This window comes from Thermobia domestica, chromosome 3, assembly GCF_964235325.1.
Source record: "Thermobia domestica chromosome 3, izTheDome1.hap1.1, whole genome shotgun sequence".
In the NCBI taxonomy this organism is placed as follows: Eukaryota; Metazoa; Arthropoda; class Insecta; order Zygentoma; family Lepismatidae; genus Thermobia; species Thermobia domestica.
The window spans coordinates 312850994-312869658 of record NC_137456.1 but is presented as its reverse complement, the minus strand read 5'-3'; the positions used below and the strand labels follow the sequence as shown (position 1 = coordinate 312869658).

The window sequence follows — 18665 nt, the reverse complement described above, 5'->3', positions numbered from 1 at the left end:
CTATACTGTGATGATTCTGAGAGGTTTGAGTGTTACTTATCAGCATGCACAACTCCAACACTTGATAATATACTCTTAATATAGGGTGGTGTCAGGGAAGATTTTTGGAGGTAAATTTTCACTTTGCACATCTTTTCTTGAAAACATCACCAGCGCAATTCACCTGTCTGATATTTTTTTCCCTGGAAAGTAAACTTGGCAAATTAATTAATTGCTCGACTAGTTACTCATGTTCTAGTTTAAATTCTTCTAGAGATCCAAGTAATGCCAAAGCCTGAAAAACTTCTTTATCTGAGGTTTGCAAAGCTTTCCAAAAAAATAGTTTGCCTTTATTCTTGAAGTACTCAGTAATATCTCTGCCCGAAAATGCACGAAGAGCTAACAATACCTGAACCTTTGTCGGTCCTATACTGGAATAAACCAGATTGATATCAATAAATCGTTTATTAGCACCAAATCCTGTGACAAACAAACAGTGTCTTTCGGAAAATGTTGCGACCGCCAAGTGAAAGGATGAAAACATGTGTATCTGGTGAATATATGTGCAGGGTAGTAGAATGACGTGAGATGTACAATGGATGTAGAATAATTTTGGTATCAGCTTCCTCTTGAGTGTTTTGAAGTTCTCGAACATCATTTCCATCTGATAACTTTGCCTCATTCCTCCAACTAACTAGCAGTTTTTCTTTAATCTTTTGTGCAATGGAATATGATTTTATTTGCGAGGAATGGTGTTAGCAGCATCCTTAATTTTTGAATGAGACAAGAGAGACCTTATTGGCAACCTTTGGATATTGGTAAACTTTGTAATTTTGTATTCGGCAGGCATTTCTTTCCTAGAAAACAGAAAAGAACAGAAATTTAATTTGAATAGAAAAGCAACTGAGAAAACAAAACTATGACTATATCTCAGAAAGGGTAAGAGATGTAAAAAATATAATAAACTTTTCTTTTCCTTTCTTTATTCCTAACAAAAAATATTATTTACAAAATTTGCATAGAATTAACCATAAAAGAGTTACAGACGAAAAAAGGTATTGGTATCTATTCTGGCAGTCATCTTGAAATTATGAAGTCTGCAGTCTGTCTGCAATGGAATCAGGCCAAACACCTGGTAGCACATGCTCCATATCAAATACATCGTGAAAAGTCTCAATATTTCTTCATTCAAAATCCCACGGAATTATATATGCCCCTAGACTAATATGATCGTTGCAGCGAAGTCGAAAAACGATCAAAATATAAAATTTTCCTCCTGTATTAAAACAGAATGGAAAACAATTGTGTCTTATCTAGGCATGTTAGGGCAGGGGAGCGTTATTTCTCCTACAAAGTTCTAGAATTCCTCCAAAATTCTAGAATATATATTCGTAGAATTTAGGTGATGAATATACGAGGGGGCTGGAAAATTCATGAAAGCATCAAGAAGAAATAAAAATTGAAACCTATCATTGTAGTCATTAGAAAGGTCATATATTGTGAACCTCTCATTCCGTATATGATCATTTTATCATTGTTATTTGCTTTGTTACAGGTTCTGTAAGAAGATATGGCGGAGGTTCTAAGGAAATTCGAGAAGAATGAGCTTCGCAGTGTCATAAAATTTTTTGTGCTGCAAGACAAATCCTCTATGGAAATTCATAAAACTTTGCATCATACTTTGGGGGAACACGCTTCTGGATATACAACAGTAGCGAAGTGGGTGAGGCGTTTTAAGACTGGTCATTGTGAGACTGAAGATGAACCTCGCTCAGGCAGGCCTTCAAGTGCAGTGATCACGGAAAACATCGACAAAGTGCATAACATGATCATGAAGGATACGCGTATATCGATCAAAAACATTGCTGCGTGTGTGGGAATATCGCGTGAGCGTGCGGGTGTCATAATAGCAGAATATTTGGACATGTGGAAGATCAGTGCCAAATGGATTCCAAAATGTTTGAATGCTGACCAGAAGAGAACACTGGTGTAGATGTCACCGCAAATTTTGCAAAAGTTTCAAAACCCTGGTGAGTTCTTGCGCAGTCTGGTAACAGAAGATGAAACATGGCTGCACTACTATGATTTAGAGACTAAGCAATCCATGTAGTGGCACCACAGTGGATCTCCTCGACCAAAGAAGTTCCGAAGTCAAAGATCAGCTGGGAAGGTATTTGCATCGGTGGTTTGGGATAAGGACGGCATCATCCTTATCAAATATCTTAAAAAGGAAACCATCAATGCTGAGGTTTATTACAATTATTTGATTGAGCTGAAGGAGGCTCTGAAGAAAAAACGTCAGGGAAAAGTGAGCAGTGGTGTTCAGTTTCTCCAGGATAATGCACCCTCCCACAAGGTTTATCAAACTATGCAATTGCTGGTGGATCTGGGCTTCACCTGTGTACCTCACCTACCCTACTCACCTGATCTGCCCCCTCCGACTATAATCTCTTCCCACATCTTAAAAGCAAATATTTTCCATCCGATGAGGCACTCATTGCGGAGGGGGAGGGCTGGTTTGCACAGCAGGACAAGACATTCTATTTCCAAGGGTTAGAAATGTAATATCGTTGTGGAAAGTGTATTGAGCTTCGGGGGGAATACGTTGAATAGTGTATTAAAATGGTTCTTCCAGGTAAATTTCTTCTTGGTGATTTCATGAACTTATGCTTCTCTCTATAGACTTTTAAATTCCCTCTGAAATAGAGAGAACTGTTTAAAGTACGGGGTAACAGTAACAACAGCATCTTAAAATCCAGTAGAAATGTTTTGGAATGGTGTTTCCAGAAGTATAGGGTACAAGAGTGTGTTAATTGAGCCTGCCCTTGAGGAGGGCTTTTAATATACGGGGAGTGAAAAATAGTTAATACTGTGAATCAGGCCGGTAGCCAGCCCAAAAATGTACGGGGGCCTGGCTGAAGTTAGGGGGGGCAGATCCAACCTTATAATAGTTCATCACCATATTATAGTTCATTTGCAAGCCTACCGTGAAAATTTAAGGGGGGCAGCAAAAATTTAGGGGGCGGCCCCCTTAGACCCCCTGGATACGGGCCTGCTGTGAGTATACTGGTCATTAATGAGGTCATTAATGATGTGTAAAATCAGTTCCTCTGCTGAAGCTTGCTCTTTCGCTCCGGCACTGATACGGGAGTCGTTCTAAAGTATACCAGTTCATTTTTGAACTAGTTGTCAAAGTCGGTGTTGGAGTAATGGTTGTCATTTACTTACGGCACCGATGCTGCTATGAGAAACAATTCCGTTCAATGAGTTCCCATGCTTTTTAGCAGATGGCACAGCACTGTATTTATAGATGTATCTTAACAAAGTGTATCTTATGATCTTGTCTTGAGAATAGAATTGTTGTTTCGTATTTCCATTTAGGGAAGATTTTAAGATATAGATTTTCTGTAAGAGAGTCTTGATGAAGATTACATTTTCATGTTATTCATAAATATTTCTCGAGACAAGTTTTCGATCTTGCTAGTTCATATTGTAACGGCCCAACAGTTTCTGGAAGACAAATAGAAAATTATTATAACAAGATTGAGTATATTGTCGCTGAGAAATTCTCAAATATGTTATAAAAACTGCCTCAAAGATGAAATTTTGTCCAAAATTAAGGATGCTGGTGTAGTTTTGTCATGTACAATGGGAATAATTTAGTTTCCGGGGGTGGGGTATAATCAGCAAGGAAACATATACATTCTATACATCAATCGATTCAGCTTGACAAAACAAATCGATCGATACCAAATTTAACTACTTCCGGTTTACTGAGCCTAATATAGTTTATACCCTACCCCCGGAAACTAAATTATTCCCTGTACAATTCAATACGTTGCATGAAAAGTCATATTTACGAGGAACAAATTTCTGCAGGCGACAGAGTTAAATACAAAGTAATACACCTGCATTTTCGGTTTACAAGTGTAGGGTTACTAGTGCAAAATCATAATAAGTGCTTTACGACGGATAAAATAACTAAGTGCATATCGAAGATGACTCTATTAGATGCTACTTTCCACCGGCAATGTATTTCTGGACAGTGTACAGAAGTTGTATTTTATGTTTACAAGTGGAGAGTTACAATAAAGGTACCAAGAAAGTTCTGTCGCTTTTTCAACCACCACCTTCCAACATCGATATGTCACTTAAGACGTATCTGGAAGATAAAAAATAGTCCCCATAAACATCGACTACCTTCTGCTAACGTACTGAAAGGCCATGGATTACATTGCTTTAGAATTTGGTACGCCGTGAAGCGAAGAAGGTATCAAGTACATTTTGCACCTCTACTAGGGATTTGAACTGACGTCCTCTAAGGTGATTGTCCAAGGAATGGAACAGATGATATGCGGACGATGCAATGTCCGGAGAGTATGGCGGATGCAATAGTATTTCCCATCCAAGGCGTAGAATGATGTCCGAGTAATCGTAGCCACGTGGGTCTTAGCGTTGTCCTGTAACTGGTGTACCCCTTTGCAATTCAGAAGTGCTAGCTCCAGAGTTTTGAGGCTATCTTGAACACGGCTCAACTGCTGACAGTATATAGTTGCATTGGTGCTCTGACCAGCTCTTAGCAGTTCCCGATGCACGATGCCGCGAGCAGTCCACCAGATATACAGGAGGACCTTCTTCTGGTGCAGTGTTGGTTTCGGTTGTTTTGGAACCGGTTCATGCGATGCTAACCAATGATGACGGCGCTGTGGAGCTTCGTACAGGACCCACTTCTCATCACACGTCAACACCCTGTCCAGAAATGGCTCCTTTCTCAGACGAGACAGCAAAGAAACACAGATGTCGGCTCGCGTTGTCTTCTGGCCCGGAGTCAAATCACGTGTGACCCATCGACGTAACTTATAGTGCTTCCCAAATTAATGGATGTCCTGTCGAATAGTTTCTCCACTCACACTGAATTGTAATACCATTTCCTCACATGTCTGACCACTGTTCGCCTCAATTGGTGCCTGAAGATCTTCATTTTTTACATGTGTTGGCAGTGGCGAGGCTTGAGGGGAGACAGGGTATACAGCGTCTACCCTTTAGAATTTTATATGTATTAAGCCATTAAGCCTAAATTACTAACTTAAGATTTTGTAATTTAAAGATTCTGAACTTAAAAGAATTTCTGTTTTATTATTATTATTATTATTATTATTATTATTATTATTATTATTATTATTATTATTATTATTATTATTATTATTATTATTATTATTGTGTTGTCAAATAGTTCATCGTTCAATACATATGTTAATGTTCCAATCGAATTGTTGCTAAAATAAGGAATACACTGAAAAGAAACAGACATTTTTTAATTTAACCCTTTAACCCTTTTATTTAACCCTTTATTTGACATTGTTGCTTGCAAGCAACATCGCATTCTATTGCGCTATCTGCATGAATTATAACTTTAGTGATCATTTAATTGACATTATTTCTTTCATACAATATTCGTGCACATGGTTTGCTGGTCGCTTGTTTAGATATTTCTAATCTTCGTCAACAGGGAATAGTCAAATTTAGTATTCGTAGAAGCTCTACCTACTACGTTCCACGAAAATTCTTTTTTTTAAATTTTTTTTTTAATCTTCGGTTCCTCGCTCTGTAGAAAGATATTTCAACGAAACTGCTGCTAATTGCTGAAAATATCTTATGATATTTGACCATAATAGGGCAATGCTGCTCAGTAACAACACATAAGACCTATTTTATGACAATGTTGCTTTGAAATAAACATCCTGTATTTTGTAACCAAAGTGCATAAACACTTCAGAAATTAAGAAATTATGATCAGAAAGACATGGTTCAACCATAAAAACAAACTAAATATTTTAATGATAATGGTATCAATGCTTGCCAATTAAAGGGTTAAAAAAAAAGTTTGAAGGGTCAATTTTTGCTAGAAAAAGTACCTGGATGTTGAGTTACAGAAAAGTTTTTTTGCCGTCCCTTTCCGTGTCGCTTATGTGTTATCTTCAAGATCTTAGATTTTGGATCACATTCAGTCTTATTTTTTTTTTCCGACATACTTCCGGGGTTCCTTCTGGAATTAGCCAACGGTCACTCCCTCCCAGAGAAAATATAAATTAAATTACAACTACAGTTCTACTTGTACAGGAGGTCACATCTAATTAGTATTACCTACGAGGTGAGGAATAAGGTTTTCTCGTCTTGTCTTGTAAATTTTTATCGAATTTTCGTCTTGTCTGGATTCTCGAAAAATTCTATCTCGTCTCGATTTTCGGAAAGATTAGTCGTCACGTTTTGAAGATTTATGTGCAAAATGGAAACTTTGATTTTGTTCTCAATTTCAAGAATTTATCAGAAATATTCTGCATCACGAGGTTCATGAAGCGTGTGATGTAATAATATTTAAATCATATTTATTATTGGAGTATGTTGTGTAATGACTCGAGTATATTTAAACGTTGATACATGCTCTTTATTGTGTTCCTAGAATTACTTTATTAATTTATAAACTATGAAATAGGGATGCGCACTAGACGAGTCGAGACAGGATTTTCCTAACAAAATTCGAGTCGAGACACGGCTCTTCCAATAGAGAAATATACATTTTTCGAGTCGAGACATCACTTTTACAACACATTTTCGAGACGAGACAGCCACAAATCTTGTTTCGTTGGCATCCCTACTATGAGACATGTAATAATAAGATAGCGTTTGAAATTTAAGTCTTGGGTGAAGAAGTGTTGTCCACGAGACTCGACGAATTTCTCACCTCGGAAACGTGACGAGAATTGTCATTTTTCTCGTCACCTGTTCAACACAGGGTGCGAAGAGATCTTTATCTACCCCTTGATTATTTTGTTCAACTTACCGCTAAAAAGAAGCATTTACCCCAACTTTTGGAAAAGATCACAAATCTGCCCTATTCCTAAAACTCAGACTTGTGAAAGATGGGCGCGGTGGCTCAGTGGTAGAGCGTTCACCACCGGTGCTTGAGGTCCCTGGTTCGATCCAAGCTCGCGCCGTGTGGACTTTGTGGTGGACAAACACCGTGCTTGTGTGTTTTCTCGGGGTTCTCCCGTTTCTTCCCACTTTCTTCACTCCACCATTTCATTCATTTCTCGTCATCACCGTCTCCTTTAGCCTAACCGGCATAACCATGGGACGTAAAACTCAAAGATTTCATTTCATTTCATTTCAGACTTGTGAAACAATAGAAGGCCACAGGCCTATTGCTATATCATCGTCACGTTCCAAGGCGTTTCAAACCATTCTGTTTGAATGTATAATGGCTCACACTAGAACCGCTATCTCTGAATACCAGCATGGCTTTCTTACACAAAGATCAACGGTAACAAACTTGACGTTGATAACAAACTTTATCTCCACTGCCCTTGACAATGGCAAACAAGTAGATGTTGTATACACTGATTTTACGAAAGCGTTCGACAAAGTATATTTCGAAACCCTACTAACTAAACCAGAACACCTTAATTTTTCTCAACATCTTGTAAAATTCTTTTCACCCTATCTAACAAACCGTAAACGATTCGTCGTGTACAGATCCTACAAATCATTTACATTCTCGCCAAGCTCAGGCGTATCTCAGGGATCGAACTTAGGACCACTCCTATTTCTCACTTATATCAACGATCTACCGGACTGTATAAGTAAATCACATAAATTACTATTTGCTGATGATCTCAATATCTATATGGAAGTCAACTCAGTTCAAGATTGTGAACTGTTGCAAGCGAATCTACATCACATAGGCAGTTGGTGTAAAATAATTATATTGTACTAAATGCTAACAAATGTAGTGTAATGTCATATACTAGAAGACAGTCCTGTATTTCATTTGAGTATGTAATTAATGAACAGCCACTATTTAGGAAAGATGTAGTCAAAGACCTAGGCGTGTACTTTGATCCGAAACTAAAGTTCAATGTCCATATTGAATATATTACCAATGAGGCATTTCGCAATCTAGGCCTAGTCATAAAGTTAGGTAAAGAATTCGAAAATATCAATACTTTGAAATCATTATACTATGCGAACGTACACTCAAAGCTTCAATATGCGTGTACAATTTGGGATCCTCAAACCAGTAAAGATAAGTTCACGCTCGAAAAAATTCAAGCTAACTTTCTGAGATTTTTAACGTTTAAGGACACAGGTTTCTACCCAAGTAAATTTAGCTCCTCTACCCTGTCTAGTAACTATAACATGTTAATGTTGGAACAAAGAAGACTAACAAATACTCTTTTATATTTATATAATATTTTGCATTCGAAAGTCGATTGTCCAGAAATTATATCCAGCTTAAGTATATCTGTTCCGTCGACTAAAACACGGAACATGAACCATAATTTCTTTAGTATCAATAAGTCACGCACAGACTTATTTTTCTAATGACTAAGTCACCGATAGTAAGAATCAGTGCTGCCTACAATAACACAGTCAAATTATGTCCAAAAATTGATGTATGTACAAACAACATCCGAACATTTAAGAGATATGTTATAGATATAATGAAGCAATACGCAAATAAGTAAACAACTGATATTGGTAATCAACATATTATTGGGAATATTATACTTTTACTGTAGTAAGAATAATGTATAGTCCGAACATTGTAATTGGGATCTATCCTGTTGTATTCTATTTAATAAATAAATAAATAAACAAACACTAGTCACATCCTTCCCAGGTCGGTAGTCAGCCCAAAAATGTAAGGGGCGGCTGAAGTTCGGGGGGGGGGGGAGAACCAACCATATTATAGTGCATCACCATAATATAGTTCATTTGCAAACCTACCGTGAAAATTTTAGGGGGGACCAACAAAAATTTAGGGGGCACGGCTCCCCCTAGACTTCCCTGGATGCGGGCCTGATCGTCCCCTATATTTTGATTTTGCACTCCTGGGCAAAATTTTCTGTAAGAAAGTCTCGTCACGTCATTATTGTGTTTAAATGTTTAGTGAAAGAAACGATTTTCTACCTCAGAGGGAAGAAACAGTAATAGAGGAGAAACCGATTACAATAATTTTAGGTTCCAGATATTCATGAAAAGTGCTTGGGGATAGTAATAAAATGCAGAAGTGCGTCGAATACAGAGGTAGTAGACATGTAACATTATTATTTAAAGACGGAAATCTACAGAAATATACTCATCTTTCTCTCTCTCTCTCTCTCTCTCTCTCTCTCTCTCTCTCTCTCTTTCTTTTTTTTGTTTATTTGTTTTCTATACGTGATTCTTTGAAATACAGTAGTATGGGCATTTACTATTTGTGAAATTACTTGTGAAAGTGGGAACACTTTCAAAGTTTTAACTGGAAGTCCAATCGGAAAATGACCATTAGGAAGACCTAGGCGCAGATGGGAAAACAATATTAAGATGGATCTCGCGGAATACAAAGTAGAATGTAGATCCAGTTGGCTAAGGACAGAAGTCAATGGAGAGCTTTTGTGAACACGGCATTGAACCTCTGGGTTTCATAGACCATAAAGTTAGTTAGTTAGTTTCAGAAGTAAAACTGGATCTGAAAAGGTAGGGGTACGCATGACACCAGGGTATACCCCGTGCCTATCTTAGCCCATTGTAATTTTTTTAGGAAGTGGAGGGACGCTATAGATATTTTTTGGAAGTTGGGAGACGACATATCCCTGCGTTCCCGCTTACTCTGGTTAGTTTAGAAATTACTAACATACAGTGTATGGAAGATTTCCTCCCTTATATCAAGTAGGAACTACGATACAACCAAGGATCATTCCGACGAAAAGAACTTTTGGAAGTGCAAGTGTCGTCTCTCTTTCTGTATACGTGTGTGTCCTAGGCGAATGGTAAAGGGTAAACATATTAAACTCATTGTTTCTCTGGGTGCAGTGGCACTGATTTCTGTGCCCCCGTTCTGAAACGTGTGTATCTTTGGCATATATTCTAGCAAATAGGTAGATTAAGATTTTGTTTGGACCCAAGGAAACTCAAGCTCTCAGGATCGGCATCTATGTCTGGGTCTAACTGTTGAAGTTGCTGTTGCAATAAAACTCTCAATTTGCTTAAATGTGTAAAGTCCTAGAAGTTACAGTGCATATGTAGAATTCTAGTGATATCCTGAAGTTGCGTACTATTTTATGCTTAGTGAAACTTGTGTTTAGTTACTTCTATATAATTTAGTTGTGTCTATCAGATCTTAAAAAAAAAAAAAAAAAAAAATAGTAAAGTTTGAAACTACTTTAGTGATTTGGGGACAGGAAAGCTAAATGTATTTTGTTCGAAACAATTATCATGCAAATGCAGATTTCATTTATTTTTACTCGCCAAATGTCAATGTACTTAATATGCGTTCCCACTGGGCAAATTATAGCTTGTTCCTGTGCAGTATTAGCAGACTATGTACTAGCTGCATTCAACTATTAAACACTTCCTCTGTGGTCGACAGATACAAATGTTTGCAAGAATGGAGATATGACTATTTATTTCAACTTTCAATTTTTCTCAAATTGATAGCAAACCTGACTATTTCACTCTGGGAGAAAATCCACCCGGCGGCTTATTTTACTCTAAAAATTTGACATGTCATAAAAGAGGATATGATGATCCTGACTGCATACTTATTGGCCATTTCGGTGCTGGAGTCGTGTGCGGTGCTGTAAGATATACATACCACCATTGTACGAGAAGTGAGGAACTGTCTTCGGTGCTGGAGTCGAGGCAGTTACTTCGAACGAGCGATTAAAAATAAACAAATTAGTTTGTTACTACAATGGCGTTCACATGAATGAACCGTTCAAAAGAGTCAGTTCATTCATGAATGACCCATTGAGCATGAAGAATTCTTGCTCCTGGGAAGAATTTTTGCTGCTCCAAGGTAATCATTCTGTCACGAATATCCAAATATTCGAACATCCATTCGTTATTAGAGCAATTGTTCGAATATTTATTCGTTATCCATATAAATGTTTGAATAACGAATTCTGATCGAATATTCGAATAATGAACATTCCAAGAATCCATTACTCCAATAATCGACCAATGAATTATTCGAATTTTAACAGCACTAGATAGTCTGAACCACTGTAGTACGTTTGATGCTCTCTAACCGGAAATCGAACCCTGGACCTTGGTGCTCGAAAGGCACAGAGGCTAACCACTAGGCCGGTGTTGAAGGCAACTTGAATTTACAACGACTCACCAAAGGTAGTCATCAACTTGGTTCGGCTAATAATATAAGTAGATCTTGAGTGGTAGTATTTGTTTACATATTAAAATATCTTCCGTGATTACATTTACTAGTATTCTCACCTTTTATATTGAAATTACAAAACAATGATACGTTTTAAACAATTTTATTCGTTGATTCTCTTTGAACGAATATGTACATAGACTGTATTGCAATCGTACATGTTTGTTAGGTATCTATCAACAACTACATAGCAACTAATTATATTATAATGTATGTTTCTTACATATATTAAAAACATTCTTCTTTTGTTATTATTAAATTAACATTATATCTGGTATAGTGCTTATGTAGAAGCACTTTCTGCCCAAAAATACAAGTAATTATCAATTTATACAAAGTATCTCGTTGTATAAAAATGTCGCCCGACGATGGGACTGAATATAAAAGTTACAAGGGAGCTTGGATTTTATATTTAAGAACCACTGGTCCGTTTATAAGAACAATATTCCATTAATTATGTCCCATACATTTTGATCGACCCTCGCATATATATAACATTATTTATTTTCATTCATATAAATATATTTATAATAAATCTTTCATTTCATTATCATTTATCTTTTATTATATTAATATATATTTTATTATTAAAACGTCGTCGGTTATTTATATAATTAACGAAGGGTACGAATTCAAAATAGTAAGAAGCAATTACATTTTAAAACATGAGTCACCATGATCAAGGGCGCATTATATATTAGTTATTTTAGCTGATATTCTGCAGTATGCATTGTATCAATTAGGCGTCAGAATATAGAAGAATCTTATTCAAGTAACATATAAGATTGTGCATGAAGACAGTCGTTGAATAATTAGCTTAATAGAATGAATCATATACTTAACATAATCTTTGACAATTAAGTTTCAACATAAATCAAATATACTATAAATAACCTTTGCTTTTAATGAATCGAACTATAATTCTTCATATTAACAAGAAAGAGTTAAAATCATTTGAAAATTATCATTTGTTGAAACAAATGTGATGAAATATTTATGAGTCCATTAACCAATCCTATCAAGTATAGTGCTTGTATATCGAAGTCATAAGAATTGTTTTCATTATTGATATTAACACATAAACTTAAAAATAAATATTCACAAGAATCTATAGCTGGTATGGGTTTAACCCTTACTTCATTAACTAGAGTCAGTTTAAATTTGTACTAGCATATGATTCTAATAAAGTACATTGTACTGCACTATCATGATTAGGTTCCGCAATATTTTGTACATGTATTGCGTCGTGATTCTGATTTTGATACGACATGCCATCTCTTGAACAACGATTATGTCTATACATAGAATTTGTAGCATTTCTAGAATTTCGCCATGTATTTCGATTGTTTTTATGTCTACTTCGGTTGAGTGATCTGACATAATTATTGTCACGACTAATTAGGTTAGGCGGATTCCCTACATAGCTCTGCCTATTTTGCTCGTTCTGATTGCTTGAATTTACTCGGTTTAGGTTGTGTTCCGTATCGTTCACACTACGGATATTTAGATTCCGAACAGGTACAAAATGATCTGAATTATTTTTACTTTTGCCTATTCCTGCTTGTTGATTCAGAGCATGGTATTGAGTTTCATAACATTGAACAAGCATTAATAAATGGTTAAAACTCATACACTGGGTAGAAAACAGGATCTGTTGTAGTTTAAACGGTAGCAAATTTCGAATTGAGGCTATGATTCTAGATTACGATTGTAATGGATTTACAACTTTTAATTCGTTGTATGTATTTACAACAAACTCGACAACAGATTTGTGCAAACGAGGATTGAAATGTTGGTTTCTAATCGTGGCATCTCTATTTGCAAGCAAAAAGTCATTTTCGTAATTTGCGATTAGCGCTGCTTTGAATTCCTCATACGTACTAACGTGATCTCGTACTGCTTTAAACCATAAAGAACATGATGGGAGTAATAAATGAGGGATTAGTTTCATATATTGTGATCTATCTATACACATTATATTGCACTCGTCCTGAAATTTTTCTAGGAAAGAAGTAGCATTCTCATTACATTTACCACTGAACTTACTCATAGCACGTATTTCACTCATCTTTACGCTTAACTTTACCTTCCTTTTATCATTCCGTGTTCTTGTTGAGTGACAATTCCTACCTATGGCGTGATGTGTAGTTGTGCCATCTCTTTTCCGCCCATCTGTACTTCTCGGATGAATTTCTTCCAAAATAATGTCCTCATCAGATACGGGTGAAGGCGAAGTCATCTCTTGTGAACAAGGGAATTCTACACGATCATTATCCATGTTGTTGTGGTATGTGTTGTCCTTGATCTGTAGTGTCCTGATTTTCTCTTGTAAGGTAGCTATCAACTGTGTATTCACACGTATCTGGTTGGAGTTATCCGTGACCTGAATCTTTTGTTGCTGTACAGAAGATTCTATTACTTCCAAATCCCTTTTTACACCACTGACTTCTTGGATTAGATGGTTTTGATTATCCTGGCAATCCTCAGCTATTCTTTTTAACTTTTCATCAAACTGCGAAGTGATGTCATTCATTGCCTGGATAATAAATTGTTTCGTCTCATCTGACTTCTGCTCCAATCGTCTGTTGGATTCCTCGGACTTCTGTTCCATCGTCTGCTTTAATTCTTCATATTGTCTGTCTATCGTCTGCTTTAATTCCTGCTTCATGGCTTCCATATCGTCTTTTCGGCTTTGTTCTTGCCGCTGTAAGACTAGTAAAATTCGGTCTTCTAATGTCATTCCTGGTGCTGCACTTCGTTCACCGTTATCACTATCACTGGTTTCTTTCTGCATTGCCTCACCGTTCATTTTTCTTGTGATTATTTTACCACTTCTAAGTCTTGTCAAGTTCGTAGTCATTAACCTTATTACAGAAGTAAATTCACGTTTACTTTACTTCGGGATATGAATTTACAAGATTCCCGGGTGAGGTAAACCAAAATTTTTACAACGACTCACCAAAGGTAGTCATCAACCTGGTTCGGCTAATAATATAAGTAGATCTTGAGTGGTAGTATTTGTTTACATATTAAAATATCTTCCGTGATTACATTTACTAGTATTCTCACCTTTTATATTGAAATTACAAAACAATGATACGTTTTAAACAATTTTATTCGTTGATTCTCTTTGAACGAATATGTACATAGACTGTATTGCAATCGTACATGTTTGTTAGGTATCTATCAACAACTACATAGCAACTAATTATATTATAATGTATGTTTCTTACATATATTAAAAACATTCTTCTTTTGTTATTATTAAATTAACATTATATCTGGTATAGTGCTTATGTAGAAGCACTTTCTGCCCAAAAATACAAGTAATTATCAATTTATACAAAGTATCTCGTTGTAAATTACAGTAATAACATTATGTTACAGAATATAGCAATATTATATGTTATTATGATAAAAAGGCCTTGTGTCCATCTTAAACACAAACTACACACACTTTCTTACAAGGCTGTCTATAATCTTTATTTAGTTGGATTTCAGTTGGAGAATTAGTCTGAAGAAGAAAGTGATATACTTCCGAAACTCTACCATTTCTAGTTCATTTATAATAAAGATTATAGACAGCCTTGTAAGAAAGTGTGTGTAGTTTGTATTATCTGTTAATGTATGATTGAAATATGTTGATATAAATGGGAATTTTAAGTCGTTCTCAAAAGGAAAGTTAATTATGGGAAAGAATTTTAAAATAATGAATTGATTATGAGCGGTGGGTCTTAGTCTAAGAAAGGAAAGAAAAGAATTGTGCCATATTGAAGCACAGCTTACCAAGATAAAAAATTAAACATTATTCAACGTCAATCAAAGTCTTCTTAAAACGGTAATTATTCAAAAGTGCTATTTCGAAAAAGAAAAAAAAATATAATAAACGTCACTTTAATGGAGTAATTACCATCGTAACTGAATCAATGACCATCAAACTCTAGAGAAGGAAACTTAATTTACTATCAAAATCACTGTCTTGGATGACAATTTGACAAATTAAATAATAAAATTATAATGGATGTCATCCGTGTAGTATCCTTTGTAACAATGATTTAATCGATGTTCTCATATGGCAATTGAGTGCTCACGTTTGAATCCCACAGCCGACTCCCTGTGCTTTCTTCAGTACATTAGCTGAATATCGGAATGTTACTTTTAATATATTCATTATATTATAAAAGTAATACTGTATAGGTAATTAATATTGTAGAATTCTGCTAAAAGCAGGTAGAAGGTACAGTAATTACACGTGGGAATCGATTTTCTTCCACAACCAGTTTTATTATAAAACTTTCTGTTATAGAATAGTATAATACAGTTTCACTAAATGAGTTCAAAATTCACTATTAATTAGGGTAAGCAAGTAGCCCAAGGTCTAGTCAACCAAGGGAAGGACTCCTCAAAAAGCTTCGCTGCATGCTAAATGAGGTGAAGTAGGATTCTCAGTGCTTCGCTGAGGGCAAATAGAGGTCGAAATCTGTCAGAACTTCGCTGCAAGCTAAGTGGGAAAGGAAACCACGAAGCTGTACTACAAACTGGGTGGCTTGTGGACAGGAACTGCTCAGAAATGCGTTGCAAGCTAAGAGAAGGGCTAAGTTCCAACAGAGCTCCGCTGCAAGCTAAGTACGAAAATAATCCTCAGAGTTCCACTGCATGCTAACAGGTCTAGGTAAGAGTAAGATTCTCCCAGAGCTCCACTGCAAGCTAAGTGAGAAAATAAACCTCAGAGTTCCACTGCATGCTAACAGGTCTAGGTAAGAGTAAGATTCTCCCAGAGCTCCACTGCAAGCTAAGTGGGAAAATAAACCTCAGAGTTCCACTGCATGCTAACAGGTCTGGGTAAGAGTAAGATTCTCCCAGAGCTCCACTACAATCTAAGTGGGAAAATAAACCTCAGAGTTCCACTGCATGCTAACAGGTCTAGGTAAGAGTAAGATTCTCCTAGAGCTCCACTGCAACCTAAGTGGGAAAATAAACCACAGAGTTCCACTGCATGCTAACAGGTCTGGGTAAAAGTAAGATTCTCCCAGAGCTCCACTACAAGCTAAGTGAAAAAATAAACCTCAGAGTTTCACTGCATGCTAACAGGTCTGGGTAAGAGTACGATTCTTCCAGAGCTCCACTGCAACCTAAGTGGGAAAATAAACCTCAGAGTTCCACTGCATGCTAAGAGGTCTGTGTAAGAGTACGATTCTTCCAGAGCTCCACTGCAAGTTAAGTGAGAAAATAAACCGCAGAGTTCCACTGTGCTAACAGGTCTGGGTAAGAGTAAGATTCTCCCAGATCTCCACTGCAAGCTAAGTGGGAAAATAAACCTCAGAGTTCACTGCATGCTAAGAGGTCTGGGTAAGAGTAAGATTCTCCCAGAGCTCCACTGCAAGCTAAGTGGGAAAATAAACCTCAGAGTTCCACTGCATGCTAACAGGTCTGGGTAAGAGTAAGATTCTCCCAGAGCTCCACTGCAACCTAAGTGGGAAAATAAACCTCAGAGTTCACTGCATGCTCACAGGTCTGGGTAAGAGTAAAATTCTCCCAGATCTCCACTGCAAGCTAAGTGGGAAAATAAACCTCAGAGTTCCACTGCATGCTAACAGGTCTGGGTAAGAGTAAAATTCTCCCAGAGCTCCACTGCAAGCTAAGTGGAAAATAAACCTCAGAATTCCACTGCATGCTCACAGGTCTGGGTAAGAGTAAGATTCTCCTAGAGCTCCACTGCAAGCTAAGTGGGAAAATAAACCTCAGAGTTCCACTGCATGCTAATAGAAGGCAGCTGACCAGCCAAAACTCATATCAGTTGTGGTGGTCCTCGGAATTGTAAAGCTCCTCCTGTATAGCGGTGACGCTGGTGTTCTTCTTCCATCATATGATCCAGTGGTGACGATGGTTCGTCTGGTCTGCTTGCTATAGTAACTTGTAATAAAAATGCACGTGGTGTTGTTAACAAATAGAAGCACATGTTGATGTTTGTAAATAGATCCTTGTGTGGGACAACTAGCTGAAGCTGCGCTCTCTACACAGCGCATCGTTCTATTATGGCCATGAATCTCCTTCCCACTGTGCATGTCTCCTTACTCATACGATTAAAGGATAGGAGACTTACAAACTAAGTGAATTACCATGTAGATGTTGGAATGAGTTTGTAGCAAATTTGAAGAAGTGACACGATATGAAATGGAAATATTTTTTTATCTAATAAATCCATATCGGTCCGATACGCCTCATTGCGTCTCTTGAGGCCTTTGAAGTTGCCAGCATGCAATAGATTTTGCCATTCAGATTTAAGCAAAGCGCCTGCAATGTCCGTCAACCCGCCATACGCAAGTTCTCTACTGGTTGCCTATCACCGTAGTTTCGTCCTGCAACAATGTTAATCTTATGGACTCAAAAGGGTCCCTAAAATGTTAAATTGAAAAATAACGACACGGTTTTTGAAAATTTGAATGAGAACTGGACAATCCACACAAAATTTGGAATCGACCAGCGAAAACGGCACGTTTCTAGCACGTGTTATTTTCGAGATCTCATTGTCGAAAAGATTGGGTACAAACATATAAACCTAGCATTTTAATATATAGACTATCTGGAAAGAGTTGCCAACCTTAGAGAATAAAATTATCAATTTTCGTTTCTAAAATTATCGTATATTACAAAAAAATGGAGTATTCGTTGTGTACGTGATAATTGTAGAAACAAATATAATACTACTAATAATATATAATAAACTTATTTAACAATCTTCAGTTTCCAACTCCAAATTGGTGTCACTGTCCTCAATCTTTTCTTCTTTTTTGATCTTTATTAACACTACCGTACTTTGAACAACAACAATATTTCCATCCCCTCCTAAACATAGTTGAATTTAAAGAATGGATACAGGGTTGCCATTTGCCAATTTGCAAATCGTTATCGATTTATTTGATCGAAAATGTCTGTTAGAACCCTTAGGCGTGTTTTGTTATTATTTAGTGCACATCTGCAATTTATCTGCTCATTTAAAGACTGCAAAAACGCGTGCGTTCTAAAATTATCGTAGACCCTATATTCACTTATTATCTGAAGGTCATTATTGTAAATAACATTAAGGCTTAAATGACCGTATATCTCGGTAAATTATTGTATGGTTGGCAAGCTTGGGTTTGGCCCACTGCGACTCATATACTCTGAGATTTTGTAGACATGCTATTTCGTATGCAAAAGGCTCAACACATTTGAGCTTACCTGATACAGTGTTTTAGTCAATATGCCATTTTACAAATACAATACAAATGCATTTCTTTATAAGCATGCGTAAACTAGTTGTCATAAATGCAGACATTTTGTGAGATTTACCTCGAAAAGGAGAAACTTTCTTTCGTTGGTGCGAAATTTGTGTCAGAAATACTAGGAGTACTGCAAGAGATCAATCACAAACCTGGTAAGAATGTGTATTTTTATGTTAGAGCACACGAGAAGATCCAACACATTTTTA

General features: G+C 36.6%; 1 protein-coding gene across 1 annotated transcript; it reads left to right on the top strand.

The window, feature by feature from the left end:
- The first annotated feature begins 1549 nt into the window (after positions 1-1549).
- Positions 1550-1972, top strand: LOC145682288 (protein GVQW3-like). The gene has a single exon (XM_081753866.1). The coding sequence runs from the start codon at positions 1550-1552 to the stop codon at positions 1970-1972; it is 423 nt and encodes a 140-aa protein (XP_081609992.1).
- The last annotated feature ends 16693 nt before the right edge of the window (positions 1973-18665 follow it).

Bases quoted from the DNA above. Each gene is read 5' to 3' on its own strand.
- LOC145682288 (XM_081753866.1), top strand. From the start codon at position 1,550: ATGGCGGAGGTTCTAAGGAAATTCGAGAAGAATGAGCTTCGCAGTGTC.